Source organism: Lagopus leucura, unplaced genomic scaffold, assembly GCF_019238085.1.
Source record: "Lagopus leucura isolate 7727_CA_CO unplaced genomic scaffold, USGS_WTPT01 Super-Scaffold_100019, whole genome shotgun sequence".
Lineage (NCBI taxonomy): Eukaryota > Metazoa > Chordata > Aves > Galliformes > Phasianidae > Lagopus > Lagopus leucura.
In genome coordinates, this window is record NW_024962273.1 from 5,448,094 (window position 1) to 5,470,725 (window position 22,632).

A 22,632-nucleotide genomic window follows, 5' to 3' on the forward strand; every position below is an offset into this window, starting at 1 on the left:
TGGATGCCAGGATTTCAACTCCCATAATTAATCCTCAAAACACCTTTGCAAGGCAGGCAACATCATTCCTTTTCAGTTTCTCCTTTGAAAAGAACCAGGACTTGCCCATTGCATCCCCAAAGTCCTGGAGATGAGGTCTGAGGCTTTTCAGTTGTGAAAATCAGTGAGCTCCCATCTTTTTTGCCATGTTATATTTTAAATTCTAAGATTATGGACAGATTACTTGTCAAATGGCCTGTTTTTTTTTCCAATTAGAAGCTAAGCAAATAGAGAAAAAAAAAAATCTTCTGCAACCACGGAGTTTGCTTCTCAGTCTTTCATGGGGATGAAGTAGGAATGGTGCTGGGAGAAGAAACGTGCTCTCAGGCTGAGAACTTGTAAGCTGAGTTTCATCTCGTTGCAGATTTTTATGGTCAAGATATAACTCCCTGAAAAGCAGGGCTTTAAAATGGAAGTGCTGACAAAACTTTTAAACTACAACAGTGGAAATGGCGCCACAATAATTTATAATCTACAGGCAGCTCTTGGATTTATTATCGCAATGACAAATGCACTGTCATTGTTAATAGGATATTTCCCAGCAAGGACTTCTTGTTATGCAAGCCAGGTTCACTATGTCATGCAGCATGATAGCAATAAAGTCTACAAGAATTTGTAATGAACTTCAATTACTAATAGATTATGGTTAATGGGAAATATGTGCAGTAAAGATATGGGTTTTTATATGCGCCTTCTGGTACTCTACAAGGCAATGATTTATGCTACAATTTATGTTAACATTCTCCAGTTCGAAAAAAGCTTAAATTGGTGGAAAGCCACTCCATCCATAACAAATATTTAAGATAATTTTGCACATCATGTAAATGAAGATGTAAAATTAGATATTAATCCATTTCATTTTAGCATTTGTATTTTTATTAAAAATGAAGACTTTGCCCTACTGTGTAATGACATTAAAAATCCTATCATGGGCTACAAGCATGAATTACACTGATGTAGAAATGGCGACAGCAACTGAGCTGTAAGTACATTTGTTCAATTTGCTGTTGTAATTAACAGAGCAGCGAGAATATTTTCCTAGGTATGATTTAAAGGCACAGACCTGAAGCTGCTCGCACAGATGTATGTGATGCAGGAAGGATGTACCTGAGAAGACCAGGATCCTTACTGATGTGTTTTTAACACGAGCTGCCTGAAGCCTTTTGTGTTTCAGCCTGCTTTATGACAGTGTAAGGCCATTGCTCTTAGCAAACCTGTGCAAAAAGCATATAAATACACCCTATAGGTATAAATGCAGCTTTCAGGCATGTGAGCAAGGCAGACCTGGCCCACTGGCCCCCAAGGGTTTGCAAAGAGTGAAGTCTGGAAACGTGCCTTTAGAAGAGAAGGCTGCTGGCTGAGATAAGGTGGGCTTTTTGAGAGGAAAGCAGATAATTCCATGTGGAGAGCACGCAGGTAAGATCAAAACTGCCACACAAAACCCCAGTCTGTGTTGGGGTCAGCCTCCCCAGGCCTGCTCTGGAACAGCAGCATCATGCCGTGCAATTCAGGGTGATGCTCACATGAAAATGTGGCGCTTCAGGCTATTAGGAAAGCATTTGAGAGATATACAAAAGAGAGATTTATTTAAAAAAAATGAATATAAAATTGTCTTTCCCCGCACTCATTTCCTACTAAATAATACTGACAGCGTTTACTTTTTGGAAATGTTTGTGTTACAGATTTAAAATGAAAAACAATACATTCCTTATGTTTTCTTTTGTAATTCAGCCTTCCCTCAGCCCAACAGAAGCAACCACCTATGCAGAATGAACTTCACTGCATTTTCTCCCTTTTTTTTCAATGAAGTTCTCCTCAAAACTCAAAACCATGGCAGAGGATCCGACAGTGTGGAGATAAGGAGTTTTCCTCTCCAGCTTGGGTGACGGTGCCATTTCCCCAGTGAAATCTGCTTTGAAACAAGGCTGCATTTAAAGGCACACACCCATCAAGCGCTCCATTTCTCATCTTCTGAATCACCTTTCCACTTCCCTTTTTGCTCATATCCTCCTCTCGTCCCTTCAGATCCTCTCTGTTGTTTACCTTCTTTTCCTGCTCAACCGTGACGTGGGGCCATTCCCAAATTTTCAGAACAGCCCTCCCCAGAAAACTCTAAAATGCCTGTTTCTGCTATTTTGAACCTGTGAAAAATCACAGAATGGGCCGTGCAGCCGTTGTTCGCTGTTGTTGTTAGGCTTTTTCTTTTGTTATGGCATCTTAGGGCCTCCAAAAGAGACATCACTTCTTCCAGGGTCGGTGTGGCAATATGCAGAGGTCATTGCCTCCACGAGCACCACTTAGAAGAGGTCGTTGACACAAAAGAGCTATGGAAATAGCTGCAGCTTTAATTTGTTTTCCATTAGAGGCGCGTGCAGGAATCTGTCCTAATGAGAGATTTTCTTTCTATCCCTTTCTGGCACATCACTGTAGCAGCTTATAGATGTACCAAGGTCTCCTAATGCAGGAATCTATGTGAAAGTGGCAATAGATATTATTCTGTTCAACAGCGGAGAAATGCTGTGGAAATGTTCTAAAACACGCTGGAATTAATATTTGATCACTAGGCAAAGTGTGTGTTTCAAATAATTCAGCCTAAAATGAACAGAAATGGGTATTAATGTCTGATGCATTCTCCTGTAAATCACCTCAAATCTTCAATCATCCACATTATATTGGAAATACATATGTAGAAATAAAACATTATTTCATGCCACTGAAGCATTAGCTAAAGTACACCGTTCTCACACTGACCCGAGCTATTTCAATGGCAGACATCACACCTGTCCCCCTGGATACACCAAGCATTCAGACTATTAAAGTCATCCAAGCGGCTGTATTGCATTCCACTCTGCGTTGCACCTCATAGAGAGCGCTGCACTTCTTAAAACCATGAAAGCATTCAGCAAAACAAATACATTGATTACCAGAGCAGAGACAGCCCCAGAGGGTGAAAGGGCTGGGGAAGAGAAGTACGTTTTTTCTGGACATCTTCTACCGTGTTCTGGATAGATTGACCTGGCGTGATTCCACAGACAAGGAAAGAAATCCCACTGAAATTTGTCACTTCAGCTTCAGGGTTTATTTTTATGTCTTCCAAGTTATAAAGCTCAAAACATGAGCACGGCCCTTTGCATCCAAGCTAGTCATAGGCCACAACCAGAAAGCCTATGTTTTTAACAAAAAATAAAAAGCCCCTCCATTACAGCAATAGCTGATTCCTAACCAAGGCTTAGCACCAGTGAAATCCACTCCTCCAGTTTGGCTGTCAACAATCCTCTGCCATGACCACCTTTATTTGCTTCCATCTTTCAGTACCAGTATGGACCCAGTACCCAAAGTGTTTTTACAGCCCAGCATGTGTAGCTGCCATATATATGAACCATAGGGAAAGGACACTGCTGTTGCAATGTCATAAGAATAAAGTGAAAATACAGCAATGGGAAAGCAGTGCTATCACACAGAGCTGCACGTGGAGGCAGGAGCAGGCAAATGTCACACATGCAGAAGGTTTAGGTCACTTTTGTGGTAACTGGACACATGAGATCTTGAAGTCACAACAAGCTTAAGGTATTCAAGATATTCAGCAGCCACCCAAGCAGTTGGTTGTTTCAAGGCTCCAATCTTGAAAGTGGCACTGAGAAGCTGTAATTTGTGTACTTTGCTGAGAGTTTTTAAATGCATATGGCATAATCATGTATAGTTCTTGATTATTTCTTAACCATCAGCCAGAGGAAGTGGTCTGGTTTCTTCAGTGTTTGAGCTGATGATCCAAGTTATATCTGATTATACCATATCCACATGATAAAACACAATTTACTGCTGAGTTACACCTTCATAGATTACTACAGAATTAATCTCGCTTTTAAAGATCACTTACAACAGCAGATGTTAGTAATGATTTCTTAACAGACTCCAAAAAATAAACGATGTAAATTGAACCATTTGTAAAGAATTTTTTTTTTTTCCCCCTACTTCAACTCTTAATATTTTATATCTCATCATTCGTTTTTCTCAATTCAGGGCTCAACCATTATCACACTCATGTTGTTATTAAAAAACACCTTCCCATTTCTGTTTTCACTGCATCCCGGCTTTCTTAATTCTTCCAGTACCTGCTGCCTTAGTTCAGGAGGAGCATTTTTTGAAAACTCACAGGTTTCTGTCAAGAAATCCAGCAACAGCTCCCCATCATTGTCCCCTTCAGTGAAGCAGCAAGTTATGTCCATGTGGGATGGAAGCTCATAGATCTTGTACTTCAGCCCAACTGAATCCAGAATCCCTTTGATATTAGCAGAGGATATGAAAGTGCAGAGGTCATCTGTAGGAAAGGAAGAACCATACTTCGTCCAGAGTGTTTCCCAGCCACTGGTTTCTGAGAAATAAACCATAAGAAAAACATTCAGGAAAAACACTATTTGAACAAATTATGACCTATTTCTTTTTTCAGCTGTTGTCTGCACTGCAAACTGGGGCTCCCAGAATTAGGACTCAAGCCATGGGGCACAGTGGAGACAGTTGCTCCCTCTGGAGTGGGGCTGTGGGAGACAGGGGACATTCACCAGCTAGCATATCCAGCACCTTTTGGTTCTCACAGTCTTCCCTTTTCCATGTCCAAAGTGTTCCAACTCTTTTCCACCTATGTGTGCCAATGCAATGGCCTGTGTCTCCCAGGGACCTACTTCTGTAGTCCATGTATTCAGCTATTCAGTGATATCTTCTTGAATTAAACCATTCTCTAGATTTCTGTGTCCATTTGGAAGACCAAATCCTCCCCCATTCCTTCATCCAATTTACTTAGTTGATTGATCTATGTGAGACCTTCATTAAAACACCTATTGACAGTAAACTATTTACCTGTTGCTTTAAATACACAGGGTGCAAAGCCCTGGTCACATTAACCATGCAGTTAGTTAGACACATAGTAGAGAAAATTATTGTAATAGAGCCTGGAATGAAGCTGCACCATCTTCCTTCAGCCTTCACTCCCACCATGGTTACACACTGTGGGGTATAGGCAGCATGCATCCCAGGCAGTCCTCCCAGTGGTGCCAGAAGGATGCTTAGGCTGTGTATTGTTTGTGCTGTGCAAAGATTTCAGGGCTGTGGTTTAGTGGGGATAGTGATGTTGGGTTGACAGTTGGACTAGATAATAATAATATTAATGGTCTTTTCCAACCATTATGATTCTATGATGATGGGGCAGGTAGGAAAAGGCTCCTGCAATCACCTCCAGAAGAGCCCACCCTAAGTCCCCCTCTTCTAAAGATACATTTTACAAAGAAAACCAATGGGGTAATCTCAAAACTCCCCAGATACATCTTCATTTCTTTGTTTTCCCTCATCCAAGATCTGTGATTCAGCATTTCTGCTATAAATCATTTATAAAAGGATCACCCAAAATGACTGGACAGGATGAAAATACCTTTGAGCCTAATGAGCAGCTCTTGAGAGTTATGACTATAAATCTCCCTAACTGCTAAAACCAGTTGCTTGGCACTTTTGCAAATGCTTTATCTGCAAGCAGTTATTTATAGCCAAATAAACAGTTTGGTGTTTAGAAGGGCTTCGATATTTTCTTTCACCTGGTGGAAATTGAATGCAGAGCACTAATAGCAGAAAATTTGCTGGTGTCAGTGTTGTATGACTCGGTGCCATCTCCGAGCTGAGCAATTATACACTACCTGAACAAAGCATTATTATAATAGCTCTCGATAGGCTCAGCATATGGCACTACTTTTGTTTTCAAGGCGATGTAAACACATTTTTAAAATGTGTTAAAAATAACACCATACAGCTCTTGCAACTCGCCTGCTCTCCCAGCAGGGATGGAACAGGCGGCATTGCAACCTCCACCGAGTGACCGAGCCCTCTGCTATCAATCCTATTCCCAGAATGTTTTTTAATTAACACATCCTAATGTGTTTGTGTTGGAAATGGCACTACCTTCTTCTTTTTTTTCTTTTTTTTTTTAATGAGCTTTGTTCTGCTTATCTTTCTTTCCTTCTTTTTGCTTCAGTTCTCCTTCCTTTCTCTATACAATTATTTTCCTCAAGGTTTTCCTTTCCCCCAGCATTTTCCATTTCACTTTCTGACCTCTTCCTGTAGTCTACACATTTCCCCAGACACACTGCCATGTCCCAGTTTAGTGAGACTAATTCTGATTCTCAGAGGAACCCTATTCACTAATTGCACCTGCAGAGGAAAGAGCTATTACTGGGCACTTGTGTTTGTAACTTCCGCTATCTGAACACAAAACAGTTGAAATTATTTATGCAATCATTGGGCATCATGTGTTGAAGGTGTGAGGAGAAGAAACAGGAGGAATGATACAAGGAACCACCTGGCCCAGGGAAGATTCCCAATAAATTTCATAAATTCAAATTTTTAGTGACACTGATTTTGAACAGACACACGTTCCTCCCTGTATTCACATTTCATGAACATCAAAAGGGACAGGTTAAGCAACTGGAAAAGAATTTCAATGATAGGCACTATAACTATAGGCACCTAATTAGCAATGAACTGATATTATTATTGTTACTCAAAGAACAATAACAGTAACTCAGATCATCTGAGATACAGATTTCTTGTAGCAAAGTGCTTGAAAACACTCTAAAGCAAAATCGTTTTGCAGAAAAACAAGTCAGAGAAGTGCAGTTTCTCTGTGGAAACTTCATGAAGGCAAAGAAAAAAGGGAACTCCATCAAATACGTTTCAGTTTGAAGGTATAGCCAAATTCAATGAAATCACTTAAACCTCTGAGGAAAAAAGAAACAAAACAAAATGCAACAAAAAAAACCCCACTGACTTCCACCTAAAAGAGCTATATTAAGGAGACACATAGTTTGAAAAGAAAATGAGCCACATGTGCTCCAACAGCTGATGTACAGTACAGCTGAGCCCTGCCTTAGCCGTTTGCTTAATGCTGCACATCTCCAGGAGCAAGACAATGCCTTTGGCATTGAAAACCTTTGGCAGAAAACAGCTGCAGCAGAGCTTGAAGTGGCTCTTACTCCATCACTGGCAGAGCTGCAGGACAGGGAAGGGAAAAAGGTGAGAGAAAGGTTTTTTTGTAACCACAGAATGGGCTTACTGGCTCACAAAGCCTTCAGCTTTCACAATCTGCAGCAAGGAGCTGTGCAGGTACAGACAACGTACAGATTTCTGTAGATGCAGGTGAATGGGCACTGTTTATTCTAGTTTCCCTCTATAGGCAAAATAATGTATTGCATACAAAAATACATACTGCTTTCTGGGAATCCCAGAGGTCCCGTGGCTTCTACCCTACTGATCATGTCATGGAGCGGCTCTCACCTGACACCAGAATGATGAGGAGCTTTGCCTGTGCATCCAGGAGGCTGTGGAAGTACCGGATAATTGCAGGGATGTCTTTCACATAGTACAGCATCTGGGAAGAGCAGAAACACAGAGACATGGTGAGGTCCTGGAGAACACTATAACTGCTACCACAAGGTAAAAGGAACCAACAGGAGCAACCCTGGTCTTCCCTCATTACTCCCCCACACCAAGCTCATGTTTCTTCATTAATCTGAGATGAAAAAGCTTGCCTTCCTTAGCTGTGAGGACAGCTTGACACAGCTTTGGTATACTTGGAAACATAAAGGCAATTTCACAGAGAGGACAAGGGACTTTGAAAATGCTAGTTACAATGTGTTTTCAGTTGACTGCTGCCTGCAGCCTGGTAAATGGGACCACTGTGCTAAAAGCTGCTTTGCTGTAACTCATCTTTCATTTTTGCAGTTTACTTCTGCTTAAGTACTTTAAATTATAGGGAAATAAACTCACCTTTCTTCCCCCAGAGAGGATAATGAAGTTGCATATCTCATGCTTGCTTTTAACAGCCAAATCTTTGACAACTTTTATGTTGCTAACTTTTACCTGAATCATGTGAATGAAGTCCCATTTTTGAGACTTCTTTTCTGCCTTCATTCTCCTTTCATATTCATTAGCTGTCTCCTCATGCCAGGTAAACTTTACATTGTCGAGGTTTGAGGTGGCAGCCACACGTTCTGAAATATGGGAGAAGACAGGACAGCGTTAACTCAATTACAAATATGGGATTAATCTATATTCAAAGCCTTAATACATCCAGAGTCATGTTGAAGGTTTTGTTACCAATTTAATACAGCAACAGCATTCTTAAAATCTTGAACCTCTGTGTGAGAAGGGAGCTCCGGATCTTTGTAAGGTGAAGTCTTTAGAGTGTATGATGTTTCCCCTTTGCACCTTCATTTGGTTTCCCCTAGTCTTTATCTGATAGAAAAAAATAAAAGAAACTCTTTCACATGGCTGGTTCAAGCTGCATTAAAAGATGTTGGTTGGGACAAATACCAAACAAGGCCCCTTCACTGGGGTGTCATGCAACACTCACGTGGCAGAGCAGAAGCCAAGCTGTGCCGAAGGGTTTCCCAGATCTGACTGAATAAATACAGGAACTTAAGGATGGAGGAATAGATTCAAAGCATAAGTTATACTAATGGGCTTGGCTCCCCACGGCATTTTGTTGCTTTCATAGGAGCAAACTGTGGGATGATTTTTTATCTGAGGAGATGCCGGAATACAAATGTCCATCTGCTGGCATATGGAGCTCATTTTGCTGTGCTCCTGCTTAGGGCTTAGAACTGCTCCAGGACAAAACTAGCCCTGATGCAATTCCTGTGCTTCGCTGGAGTTAACATAAATTTAAAACTTAAATGGCCCAAAGGCAGACTGAGCCTTAGCTACAGAACACATGTTCAAAACATGATTTGCTAACACCAGTGCCTTTACAGTGCTAGTCACAATGTTCCTCCTTTGGGCTGTGGTTAGGATAAATCCCAGTCAGACAGATGAGAAATGCTCCATCAGTTCTTATCTCCCCTCTTTTATGGCCAGAAATGGGGCATCCCTTTTGGATGCTGCTGCTGTAACTCTGCTTGCTTCCATTTATCAGTCACTGGCCATAGCACTTGCAGTTCAGATTTAATTTGCTGTTTTAAACTTGGGCTTCCTTCAGCAGCGGTTCATATCACCATCACACGTAATCTGGTGCAATCTTCTCTAGTTCAATTGCTATGCAGTCTGCAAGGAGACACTGGGAAGGAAAGTGAATTGTGTGCCTAGGTTGGTTTTAAAGGCAAAATTTCAGAAAGGACAAACTCATTCTGATTATGGGAAGCTTTTGCCCAAATATTCATCTGAACCCAAGACATATCACTCTAACCACATAGAAAACTTGCTTAAATTTTATCCTTGTTTCAACCCAGACTGCTTCCTTGGCAGTAGCCACCCACAGGCCATTGACTTATGGCTCTGTACTGGGCTGGCCACAGTCACACCATGTTGCTCAGGATATGAAACCGAAGCACAGGCCAGGGTCATCAAAGGGCTTCATCCCAACATTGGCCAGGAATGAAGGAAAGCCTCTGCCTGGCCACGAGACTGTGAGAAGAGACTCCATCCAATGACACTTCCTAAGAGGAAGCTCAGTTTGTCATCACTGCAAGTCCCAGGAAGAAAGTTTCTCTCGTGAGCTTGGCTTCTCCTTTCCAAGGAGAAATGGTTAGGCAGAAAACAGAACTACGGAATCCTCAGAGGCACAGATAACATTTCTAATTCTCCGTGGAAAAAAGAGCTCAGAAACTTAATTAATGATACCTACTGGGGACATGATTAATTACCAAATAAGAAAGTTTAAAGAGAGAAATTCAGATGAATATTTCATTTCTAGTTTAGCATAAAATTTAAAATAGGGACAGCATCTTATATTTTCTTTAACTTTCTGCAGGAAAGAAACTCACCAAAATGGAACAGGATTGCCTGTTGGTGGTAGAAGGTGAATCTAGGAAGATGCAGCTCAAACTCAGCCTCATGTAGGCTATGGTCCACTGCCCAGATAGGACAGCAGAGCTATGTGCTAATGCCCAGACTGTCTGATAAACACAACAAATTCTGGTGCCCATTCTTCACCATCTCAATCCTGACAAACATAAAAGCTACTGGGAAATTATCTTTTCAGAGATCAGGTCCACAAGATAAGGAGACAGGTATCAAGAAATGATGCATTTCTGGGGATTATTGTTTTTTTTTCCACCTTCATATTCCTCAATTTGCTTCATGCTTGGAATGCTCTTTTTTAAAGAACCTTAGCAAGAGTAAGAATTGAAGATTTACATTGTGGTTTTATAATCTGCTATTTACTAGAGGAGCATTTCCAGTAAGGCAAACTACTGATGAGATTTGCATGTTAGCACCATGTTCATTCAGCAGCAGCTTTCTGGCAAGGCCATAATTACCTACTAGTAAAGCCAGGTAGGTGCTAATCCAGCAATAAACCATGAAGGTAATCAAACTGTAGACTGATACTTAATGCTCAGTTTGTAGGGCAATCTAAACAAAACATACCTGCTTACACTCTGTCCTTGTGAAATATTTTGGTTTCCTCCATTAAAGTGAGCCAGGCTGCCTGACTGGTGGAAAGAAATGAACTTTGCAGTGTAAGAGACAAAGGTTTTTATGAGAAAATGGATGCTGAAAAGCAAAGATGGCAGGGAAGCATAAAACAATGACTTTCATAACTTTTAAGAGCCAATTTTCTGGCAAGAAAGACTTTGAATGTGGGGTCATCTAGAATTCAACTCTTTTTAATGCATTTAGAGTATTCAATGTAATTTTAATTTATTTAATGACAAAATACCTTTGTACTTGAGGATTTGATCAGCACTTGGCTCTATCACCTCATTGTTGATGGTGACACCCGGATAACTGGCTTGCACAGCTGAGATGATCTGCAGGTCAATCTCACCTAGGGAAAGAGGCAATATTGCACAAGAGATGAGAGCAAAGTTCAGGTAAATAATGTCTCCAGCACCACAGAGCTCCAGCAATGCCCCTATTTTAAGTCTGATGCATGACATTTAGGTACAGAACATGTACCACATAGGTATGGTAGTGCACGGAGCACAGAGGTGCTCTGAATTCTTAACAGATTGCCACTGAGGGCTTTCCTCTAGCCATTGCTCTTGGCCACATCTTCCTGTCCACCATATAGGAAGCTCAGGGAGATGATGCTCTTGACTGAGGGATGATTTATGGCTGGTTTGAATGGCTCTGTTAGGGCATACTTCTGCTTATTCTGCTAGAATGTATGCAGGTGAAAAAGACAATAGAGGAATAAACAGATGGAGCACAATGTAATGCGTACACAGGAGCTCAGCCCATCACATGGTCCTCCATTATTTGGGTCCAGTTAACCACCAAGAGCTCTCTGCCACCTTCTGGCCCCAGGCCACAGGTCAGAACAAGATACTCCAAACCAAGGGTCTCACGTCTCATTTAGGCCTCAAAAACTTAACAGAAAAACCTAAGGAAGAATACAACACTTTCAGACTTGTGAGTCTTTCATAAAGCAACTAATAGCACCAAAATTTACTTGACATCTTGGCTGGTAAGTTCTTTGAGGGAAGGGAAATTTGATTTCCGAAATAGCATAAATAGCTGTGGCTTTGCTATCACTGCACACCCAGTATTTCGTTGGAAAATCAGAGCTAAGTCAGTCATTTGTAGGCATCCATGGTAAACTCTGGAAAAACAGAATTTGTAAGTAACTACTGCAATTGTTTGTTTATTTTGGTTGATTTGCCAACTTCCTATAAAATTGATTATCCCTTTGAAAAGGCTGTGCAGATCAGAATTTAAAAAAAAATTAATTTCCTGTTACCATATGTGAGTAGGTTAATATATCCCCTTCCACTCTTCTGTGGCTAAACCACCCCTTTATTGTTTTTAACCAAAAAAGCACCACTTTGATTCATATCTTAATCCACAGCCTTAATTGACTTCAGTTAGCTCTTTTATATGCAAACAAGTGTCCTGAGGCATTTTACAGTCAAATTTGCAGCAGCTTGCATTATCAACAATTTGGCAATTAGGCTATCCGAATTATTTAAACTCTCCAACACAATTACCTTTTAAAGGCTACCACTATGTTCGCCATTAAGTTTCTAATTAAACATTTTACGTAACGGGATAGTTTATAGCACAGTTGCTACTTTATTGCAGCATTGATGACTTTTATGGTTTTTAAAGGTACAGAGTGCTGCACACTGGAGTGTGAACTTAATAAGGCAGAGGCTGTAGGCAAAGGCAGATGCATTAGATGGGCAAGGGTAATGGGATATGATGCTGCATTAAATGGTTTGTTTTTTTTCTCACTGTGGAGAAAGTTCACAGGACATGAAAAAGTGGGGAAAAAACCTTTTCCTTCAATGCTGCCTCCCTGTGAAGTATAGGGGATGAGGCCATAGATGCTGGCATTAGGTTGGGGATTGGAGGGAGTTTGCTCTGTCTGCAGCAGGGACAAGCTTTGGGTCAGCCTTTACGTTGCAAAATGAACATTGACACATTATTGACTGAACACCTTCCTCGCTAAACTGGAGTGCCCCTGATTAAGTAATTAAGCACCTTTCTAATTGAGTAAAGTGTTCCTGTTACAAACAGCATTTTATTGGCAGACAAGTGGTTTCCTTTGATTGGAGAGAAGTGTTTCTGCTCTATCACACTATTTTCTACTTAACACCCACCATTTACATACAATTATTTTTACTTATTAGAAGAGATCAACAAAACTCAGATTAATCCCTGGAGATAGAATGACCGAAGCATTTAAATAAACTGTTCATATAGTCTGATGTCTTAATGGGCTGAGCAGAATTAGGAAATATAAACTTTAATTAAGAAGGAACTTAAGCAAGAACATAATGAAAAGAAGCCACTGTGTGCTGCTGGTATTGTTTTTCCATCTAGCTAACTTCAGCCTTTTTCTTCTGATATTACAGATCACAGTGAAGCCTGGGCAGCAGACACCTACACCTGTAGAAGACTGAAATCAAACTGACCAGGAGCACCATGTCCCCCACATGGCTGTAAGGTGCCAGTTAGGGCAAACTGGGACAAGTATAACAAGGGAGAATGGCTTTAAACTAAAAGAGGGGAGATTTGGGTTAGCATTTCTTTCAAAATTTTTTACTTAGAGGGTGGTGAGGCCCTGCACTGCTGCCCTGAGCTGTGTGAGTGTCTCACCCCTGGAGGCATTCAAAGCCTGATTAGATGGGACCCTGAGCAGCCTGATCTGGTATTGTCAATCCTGTGCATGGGATCTTTAAGGTCCCTTCCAACTTAAGCCATTCTATGATAAGCACATGCAGGTAAGGCTGGAGGTGTCCCCAGCTGTGCCATTAGCAGATGGCAAACCAGAGGAACGTGTGATGGTGACTTGGGTTCATGTTTGGCCCTGTTTTTTGGGGGGTCAGTAGCTGCAGAAGGGGCTTGTGCAATGGATGTGGACCATGAGAGTTATAGGGGAAAATAATTGAAAGGAAAAAAAATACTCTGAGGAACCTAACTCATGCTCTTGAGTTAGGGTTTTTTGCATGGAAAGCCAGTGGGCAGTTCAAACCTTTCTGTCCTCAAGAAGTAATGTAGCAGAATGAGAGTTCATTCGCCTCTTCCAGACGACTTTTTGAGAAAAGCCTTTACTGCAATTTGTATAAAAGGGTAAAAGCATATCAGTAGTGAAGCTGATAGCATACCTGCTCCACCACCGACACTTAGAATATTGATTGTAGACTTCCCGCTTCCAATACTGCAAAAACAATTACAGATGTTAGGAGAGCTGACACCAGAGATTTACACCCACTATACAAAGCACCGTGCCCCGTTAGCTTACCAGCCCTCCATTACCTTGCCAGCAGGCCTGGCAGCTGCTGCTCCACAAACTGCTTCATGGTCTGGTGCTCAGTAGACTTGGCCAGGAAGACACAGAAGCAGCGGACGTAGCAGCTGAGGTCTGTCAGCAAGTTCTTCATTGGGGACCCCATGATGGATCCGGGAGCTGCACACAGCAGAGAGGGAAAAGAGCTCTACTCCTATATCTGGTGTCTCAAACCAATTACTGGGGATGGTTTGACATATCCCCAGAGAAAGATTTAGGCAACAAATGAGGACAAATGCTATCCAATTGATTTAGGACAAATTCTAAGCAACTAAGGAATGGGGGGAAGATGGGGAAGCTAGCAGTAGTAAAGAGAGAAATCCTAGCAAATGGTTTACAAAGCAGGGATAGTCACCACTAGGGATACAGCAACGTCTTATGGTCCGCAGGGAGGCAGCAAGTTGGTTAGCAACATCTTGTTGACTTGCTCAGTAGTTTGGCAGAGGGAGTACTCGTTCTTCCTTAGAACATTTTGGGTTTTTATTCTTTTCCAAGCATCTTTTTGATTGCCAGGCTGAGCAGTTGTTGGGTAATGGGCTGTTGATCATGCAATTGTTGCATGGTGGGCTGCTAGGTATGCACATTGACTGCATGGTAGTCATCTCCTCTGAGATGACCCCCATAAGTCAGCTTGAATGCCTAAAAGAAACATCCAAAAAGCTTTCTCCTTGTCCCTCAGCCATATACGTTTATCTTGCCACTGTGCTTATGGTAACCATTAACCCCAAAACTTGTTGAGCAGGTTATGTCTCAGGTGGGTGCTGAACAAGCTTTGAAGCAATAATCGCTCCAGCTTCTTATACTTGGAGAAGGAAAAACAAGCTATGGATTGGCGCTAGATATAAGGGTTTATCATGTGGCTGCATGGTTGGATGGCTGAATGAAGGACTTTGCTCTTGTCCATGTGCTGTTTAAAGTGCATTGCGGAATGTTGCAATAGGAGGCATAAATCGGAGCAGCAAATGGAAATATATTATTGTTAATCTCCATGCCTGCTTTTTTTGGCTTCACTGACACAACCACAAGCCAGCAGTAGGTCTTCAGATGCTTGTTAAATAGAGAGAAGCTCCCTCATGCCTTGGAGGCATGGAGGGCTCAGAAGGGCTGGGCTGGGTTAGCAGAGTGCAGCACGTGTCTCCAGAGATGCTAGTGGATGTCTTTATTGCTTTTTTTGAACCTTTTGATGTTCTTAAAGGGGATGTTGGGGGTAGGGTTGAAAAAAAAAAAACCCAAAAACCTGTAAAAACGCACTCTGTATTTTTTAGTCCATGTGAAGATAATGGCACAATTCCCACAGGCAAACTAGAGCTTTCTTGAAAGCCACACAGGTTGATGGGATGGATGTCAAGAGCCCTGGAGCTGGGGCAGGCAGCGTGTTTCCTGGACACAGCAGGAAGGACTGAAACCATAGCTTGTGTCCATCACATCTTGTCCTCAGCAGGAGGAAGAGGAGCCCTGCTTCTCCCTACAGGCACCTTGCACGGGGCCCTGCCTGTGACTGCCTTTGCTCCCCGCTTCCCCCTTCTGAACCTCACCGGTTATTTTTATTGCTCTCACTGGACTTCTCTTGTTTCTTTTCAATGATAATAACAGCTGCCAGGCTTTACTGGCTGTCTTTTCTGCTGGTGCCAAAAATAACGTCCAGCTCACGTGCTCTTTTTGCATCCCAAGAGCTGCAGCCCTGCACGTCCCAGAGGCTCTCACAGGAGGCATTCCCACTATTCCTCTTCTTCGAGGAACCACATGCTGCTGCCAGAGCCCAGGCACAGGCTGTACTGTGCTGCTTGCTCAGCCAGAACAACTCGTCCTAAGGACAGCCACCACAGCAGACCCCCACCTTGTACCTCATCCCCTCTCACACAACAAAGATACTTTCTAGAACAGAATATAAAACCAGACGAAAAAGATGCTGGAAGAACACGAGAACTTTGCTTGGTGCCAAGTGCTGGTTGGCACAGCACTGGAATGTGATGGGACCCCTGAGCACAAGAGCTGCCAGTCTGCCCTGTGTGAGAAACAGGGAGCAGCATCCCCGTTTACCTGGCTGTCTGGCAGCTCACCTCTTTGCTTTTTGCTTTCATTTCACAAAGAAGCTTCATTGCATGCTGCTAAAATATTTTACAACCTTCAATCTTGAGAAAATATTTTGTTCTTAATGAGAGGAGATTGAGACAATCAACATTTCTTGTCCAGCTCCCTCTGCTTCCTGTGATTCAATTTGCCCACCCTTTGCTCTGCAGTCTCTAACAAACAGCTGAGATTCATTTTCATGTTATGTGCACTTCAAGGAATTTGTCTCATTTATTTCATTATGTTTTTGGCTACCTGAATTTGCCCCATCTATTTCATTCTGCATTTTGCAGTTTGAACCGCAGCTAGTGAACTTCAAAAGTGAGTTTAAAAAAGAGAGAGGGACAGAGAGAGGAAAGGATTGGGATTTGGGGGTCAGATTGCTAGAAATTGATTTCTAGAAACTTCTGGACGTTCATTTGGGTTTCCCTTTGCAGGAGGTTTGGGACTTGTTAGTAGGGGATGGTGCTGATGGAGGATGCCAGTGCAGCCAATGCCCGTGCCTGGTACTTACGTGATGGGACTCAGTGAGCAGCAGCTCCCTCGGTGTGGCGTAACGTCACTGTGCTGTGCTGCACTGCCGTCCTTTCTGTGCCTTTGGTCCCACCCCAGGACACGACGTTGCAGCTGGGAGGAGGTCCTGGGATGTGATTCTGGGCTGCAAGCACTGCGTGGGGAGAACAGAGGAGTTTGGCTGCAACTCACACACGTGCTGTCCCAGATCACCGCTGTGCACAGCCCAGCTGGAAAGGTCAGGGAAAAAGGGAGAGAAAGGGAAAACAAAGTCAAATCAGGTCCCTCTGACCTGTTCCAACATCACAGCTGTGATTCTCTCTCTGTGTCTATGTGTGCAGTTTCTCTGAGACATCTCCGAGCCTTTCTGTGATTCTATAGGGGAGATTTAGGTCAGGTGTTAAGAAGGCAGCTGGATGTGGCTCTGGGCAGTCTGGTCTAGTGGATGGCAACCCTGCACATCTGCATAGCAGAGGGCTTGAAAGTAGATGGTCATTGTGGTCCTTTTCAACCTAGGCCATTCTATGAAGAAATTCTTTACTCAGAGGGTGGCAAGGCCCTGGTACTGTTGCCCAGAGTGGTGTGCTGCCCTTCCCTGGAGGTGCCCAAGATCAGGCTGGATGGACCCCGGGGCAGCCTAAGCTGCTGGGGGAAACCTTGCCCTCAGCAGTGAGTGAAACTGGATGATCAGTAAGGTCCCTTCCAACCCAAACCACCCTGTGATTCTATGATCTCTGAAGGTTCTGGGATCCAGCCAAGGCTTGCTGCTTCACAAGGCACTTGGTACAGGGTCAGAGATCTAGCAACACATTGATGGGGGTTGAGGTGACCAAGAGTCCTCAGAAATTGGAAATGGCTGTCTCAGTGTGCAGCACATGGTAACATACAGATTTATTTACAGTTTGCCTACAGAAACCTATCGTTATAGATTACTTTGCTTTATATACGCTTTTCTTGCAAGCAGCTCAGATTTTGCTCATCCCTTATTTTCAAAGGCTTAAGCACACCATTTTCCATATATATCCACTATTTTCACAGACTTGCTAGCAGTGGTTCTAATCCAGGGAGTACAAGGGCAGTGGACCCATGCCTGTTATCACACTGCAATTTGGTGTTGATAGCATTAGTAGCATACAGCTCATATTATTCACTATTCCTTCACATTTGAAGTTAAATGAACAAGGTTTGCTCCTGGACTTGCAGCGAAAAAATGAACTGTTCACAGAGGAATGAACTATCTGTGTTGTAAAGGACATATCAAATAATACCAGTAATATTAATAATCCTACTTTCAGAGATGCAGTCACAGGAAAAAGAGACTGCAATGTGACATTTAGCCAATAGTTTATCAAGATAAAAAAAAAAAAAAAAAAAAAATCACATTATCAGTTGCAAATTCTGATTGAGCCACTACTGGGAACTGTGCTATTTTCTTGCTGTATTATCCCTCTGCCCGTGCAGGGCAGCAGCTCCAGAGCACCTGCAGAGAAGGAGCCAGGAGCCAGCACCCAGCAGCACAGGGCCCTGCAGCACACCGCCTCCATCCACTTCTCTCCTTCCTCCACACCTCAGAGCAGCAGCAGATGGACCAAATATCCACTCCTCGAGATGCACACATTTGCTGGGCTCCCCTCTGGGTCTGATTTAATCACGCTCAGCCCCATCGATAACAGCGGGAGTGAGAGCGTCGCTTAATGTCCAAAGAATTATTTCTGCTGTCTTCTAATAAAGCACGCTGATGTAGGCAGGAGTTGATAACACGATTGCTGCACTAGGGTAGCAAAATCTCATTTTACAGGACAACTGAACTGTCAGTGCCAAAGAGCAGACAGGTTATTGCTCATGCTCCTCCAAGGTTGCTTTTATTAAAATGGAAATTTCCAAAGCTTTGCATGCACACACAGGCATTGAAGTCCCTCCTGGGGCTGGTCACAAGGCTTTGAGGATTTTCTCTCCCTCCCCAAGCACCATGTAGACATCACCACCTTACACCAGACCTGTTACATGCTGTATGCCTCCCACACCATCAGAGCAGGTTTCCTGAATGTGAGGCAGCAAGGCACCAGCTGGGCCCAGCCAGGGGTTGTGCACATTCAGTTTGAGGCTGGGGAAGGGACAGGTGTGCCCCCACCTTTTCTCCAGCGCTCTAACTGCTGCTCCAGGGCACTCCTGATCCCTAACACAGCACAAATGTGGGGCAGCAACTGCACCAAACCCAAATCTAGCTACCCAGAGCCATGAATTCAACAAACACATCGCTCAATCTTCCTCAGTACTCCTGGGAAATAGAAGTAATTTTTACAAATGTGTGCCTTGCTTGAAATCATTTTGCTTTTTTTTCCCCCTCCCCAAAATTAATTGAATCAAAGATTGTTTGTGAAATATCTCATAATGGAGTGCTCCCAACTGCTGGCTCATAATTAGTGAAACAAATCAGTGCTCTGTCCCCAGACTGACAAAAAATATATTTACAGAGTATTTCAATAAGAAATTTGAAACTGAAATTCTTCAATTAATATCGGAAAGCAATTTCAGCTCCCAAAGGCTGGTCAGGGGGCTTGTTATTGAGGCCATGTCAGGAGGTGATGGAGGGTGCTGGGCACCTTCACTGCCTCATATGCTCATCAGAAAGAGCCGGTGGCAAGTGGTGGCATTAAAATCATGTGCAGCTCTCATCCTGCAGAGATGGCATGGATGGAGCAGATCAGAGAGCCTCTGCCTCACACCACACCTGAGCAGCTCACAGCTCACTTTTTGCTGGGACTTTAATGCCTGCCAAGAAGCCAGTTTCTGAGCTGGAGGAGCGTGAAGGACTCGACAAAGACCTGGCTGATGTTACGGATGTCATGGGAGAACAGAACTGTGCCAGGGAACATGAGCTGGGTTTTTGCAGGCATGGATTTTTGAAAGCAACAATCATTCATGATAAAAATGCTGTTTTTAGGGCATTCTGCCCTAAAGGTGCAGAGGAGAACACCTGGTGCTATGCTCACCAGGCACAAGCCCTCCTCAGCTTCGCCAGGGTGCTACCTGCCCATAACAACATCAGATCTAAAAGACCCTGAGTTTCTGCATCATTAACACAACCAGCAGTAACGGGAAGAGCTTTCTTCTGTTTGGATGCAAACACACCACATCAACACGGACATTTCGATGCGAGGAGCCCAGCTGTGTTGGTTTAACTGGGCTGCTGCCTTCAGAGCATTATTTTGACAACTGAATATTCTGCTCTCATCTCCTTGGTGTGTTTCACATTCCTCCTAAATCTCTCTGCTTGAAGTGTAATATTTTCATGTCATTCATATCTCTTCCTGTGGGAACTTGCGATAAGCTTTGGAAACGGCTTAGACACACACACTCCTCTCAGATTGCAGTAGCCTCGTGCAACTCTCAGACTTGAAATCTTAGCATTAAGATCACAATAAAACCGTGCATTAGGAGCACTTAGACGTCTGTAATCCTTCGTTTGTGCTGAAGCCCAGCATTTAAATTACCCTGACTTGCTAAAAACTTACCTCCCTACTTAGAGATACTGTCCTCCATAGAGGTCTTCAAAGATTTTCTGGTCCTGAGCACCTGCTCTGTGTGTCCTTGCTTCAGCAGGGTTTGGACTAGATGGAATCAGAAGTCCTAACCAAATCCAACCCTTCTGGCAAAACCTGTTTTCTTACATTCATGCTCTCAGGCTCCTGTTTGTGGATGGAGGTGGCCAGTACCATATATTCCTACTGTGTATCTGCACAGCACTGAGCCTGCTCACCACTGTAGGCACTGCTACAGGGACACCTGCAGCTCAAAGCCCTGTCTAGAATAACCTTGAGAGTCTCCATGGATGGGGCATCCACTACCTCTCCAGGCAACCTGTGCTAGTTTGTGCCATATTGGAAAAAAACAAAAACAACAACAAAAACAAAACCACACACACACAAAAAAAAAACCACAAAAAACCAACTTTGCCCTTTTATCCAATCTAAATCTCTCGTCTTTCTGTTTGAAACCATTTCCCCTTGTCCTACCACAACAGAACCTGCCAAAGAGTGTCCCTTTCTTTCTTACAGCCCCCTCAAAACAAATTCAGAAGCACAAAACTAACTGTGTTTAGGACTGCATAACTTCTGAGAAATTGTTGCAAACCAGAGATATGAGAAATTATCTCACTTCTTTAAAAATATGGCCAGATGTGGTGGCCGTACAGTTAGATGCTTGCATGCTGTTACACAGGATGGAAAGTGAGATGAGCGCTGACCTGCCAGTCCTCAGGTCTTTGTGCTGTGCCTTGGCTTTGTGAATAGCCATTCCTTAATCTAAGCTACACTCGTAATGGGGTTTGAACTAGTGTATGAGTTTCAGAGCTGAGCTTACCACTTACTGCCAAAAAGAGTTGCAAATGTGGGATTTCACAGTGAAATACCAGCACACAAACAGCTCTTCCTGGCTAGCACTTATCAGAGTTAGGTGCACAGATCATACAAAAGCCTTGCAGGTAGCAAAATGTTGCTCAAGCAAAAACATACAAAAGCTGTTCATTGATTGTGCTGTCTTTTTTTTTTTTTTTTAATTACAAGTTAATTTTGAGCCAACAGGAGTTTCGACTTGAAAGCTCCTCCCTGCAACGTGCTTTAGAAAATGGGTACAGAAAAGGCAATCTTACAACTGTAAGTACTGTGTGCTTTCAGTCCCTCTGCGCAGAGTTGCTCCCAACTTAATGACTGCCACTTTCACAAGCATAAAGCTGAAGGTGTGTTCATTTGCTCTGAAGTCAGATGGGAAGAATTTTGTTTAGATTTTTGGTTGTTTATCTGCACAAGGAGTGGGGCCTGCAGGTAGCCTCACCACTGGGATGCACCCAGATGAAGACGTCATCTTGCTCCCCCTACCCCATCTCAAGCATGCACTCATCCCACAGCCATGCCCTCACCTCCTCACTCACCCTTATCTCCTGCAATGTCTCTGCTCTCTGCTCCCTTCCTGCCCTGGAGATTTGCAACCATTACCTGTAATAAATTTTCACACCGTTTCTATCTCTTGCCTCCATCCAGCTGGTGCCATTGTAGGCGGTTTCCGTGCGTCACCGCTTCTTTCAGGCATCACATTCTCCTGCAAGATAGTGCACATCCATCTCAGCTGCCTGCTCACCCCTTTGTGCAGCCTTTATATCACAAGTTATTTAAACTCCCAGCTATTTTCCTGATTAAATAAACCCAGGACCAGCTACTCGAAAGTTATCAGGGTTTTATTAGAAAGCTACGTTACCACCTGGTTATTTTGATCCCCATTCACCTCTCCTCTCCCTGCAGACAAAGGCCTTGCATTTCTTTTTATATACATGAATTCACTCTTTTATTGGGCAGGAATCCTCTCTGCGATCTCTGCTCTCAGACAGTCCCACTCAGCAGGCAGCGTTCTGTGCGTTATTTGGCTTTGTTTTTGTCTCTGCTCTGACAAGCCCACTGTGAAGTTTAGGGTGACAAAAAAAGGGGAGTAAGTAAAGGACTTCAGGATTTGTTCCTAATGTTGGGAACTCCTTGCCATGCTACAGCCACCTGCTCTGCCATTGCAGCCAGGCTCTGAGGGACGTATTTCAGGTTAGGATATGCAAGGATGGATATGATAGCTCACAGCTCCTACAGATAAAAGTTCTCTAGCTACTTACCTTCAAGATATGCATGTAAAACACTCCTATTGACTGCCACGGCACTCAGAGCAGCCGTTCACTTCCAAGTTGTGTTGGCCACCTGCACACACAACACATTGTTCCTTCTGCACCAGAGGCAACTGAAAAAAGAAATAATTTGTATACAGGACCTGAACATGCTGTGAGGGCACCTAATAACAGAGCCAACAAAAGTCACACTGGGGATTTATCCACTTTATCCACACAGCTGCTCTGAGCACAACGCTCCCCACGCAGCCCAGGTTACACAGCACAAAGTCCTGAGCTGCTACTTCTCTGAAGCCAGCAGCCTTAAAGGTGGATGGAGAGAAAGAACTTCATTTTGTGAAACATTTGGGTTAATTCCTCTGGGATTTAATTGCCTTTTATTTTGCTATTGTGCAAAAATGAAAGCGCTCAGTGGGAAGAAATGCACTGCAGATAAGTGTGTAAGAAAGGGACTGTGAAGCTCTCCGGGGAAATGAGAACCTCAGCACAAAGCCTTTGATTTATTCTAGGAAATGGGCTTCTGCTAATCACCTATTTTTTGGTTCGTTGGCCTACTCCTGTTTTGGGATGAATGTAC

General features: G+C 43.1%; 1 protein-coding gene across 1 annotated transcript; it reads right to left on the minus strand.

Moving 5' to 3' along the window:
* Positions 1–3,095: 3,095 nt before the first annotated feature.
* Positions 3,096–16,545, minus strand: LOC122183743 (histamine N-methyltransferase-like). The gene is made up of 7 exons (XM_042878019.1): positions 16,395–16,545; positions 13,780–13,930; positions 13,629–13,681; positions 10,736–10,843; positions 7,939–8,069; positions 7,354–7,447; positions 3,096–4,411 (listed from the first exon to the last, which is right to left on the minus strand). Exons 2-7 carry the CDS (start codon positions 13,914–13,916, stop codon positions 4,056–4,058), a joined length of 879 nt encoding a protein of 292 aa, XP_042733953.1. The 5' UTR covers positions 13,917–13,930; positions 16,395–16,545; the 3' UTR covers positions 3,096–4,055.
* Between the last annotated feature and the right edge of the window lie 6,087 nt (positions 16,546–22,632).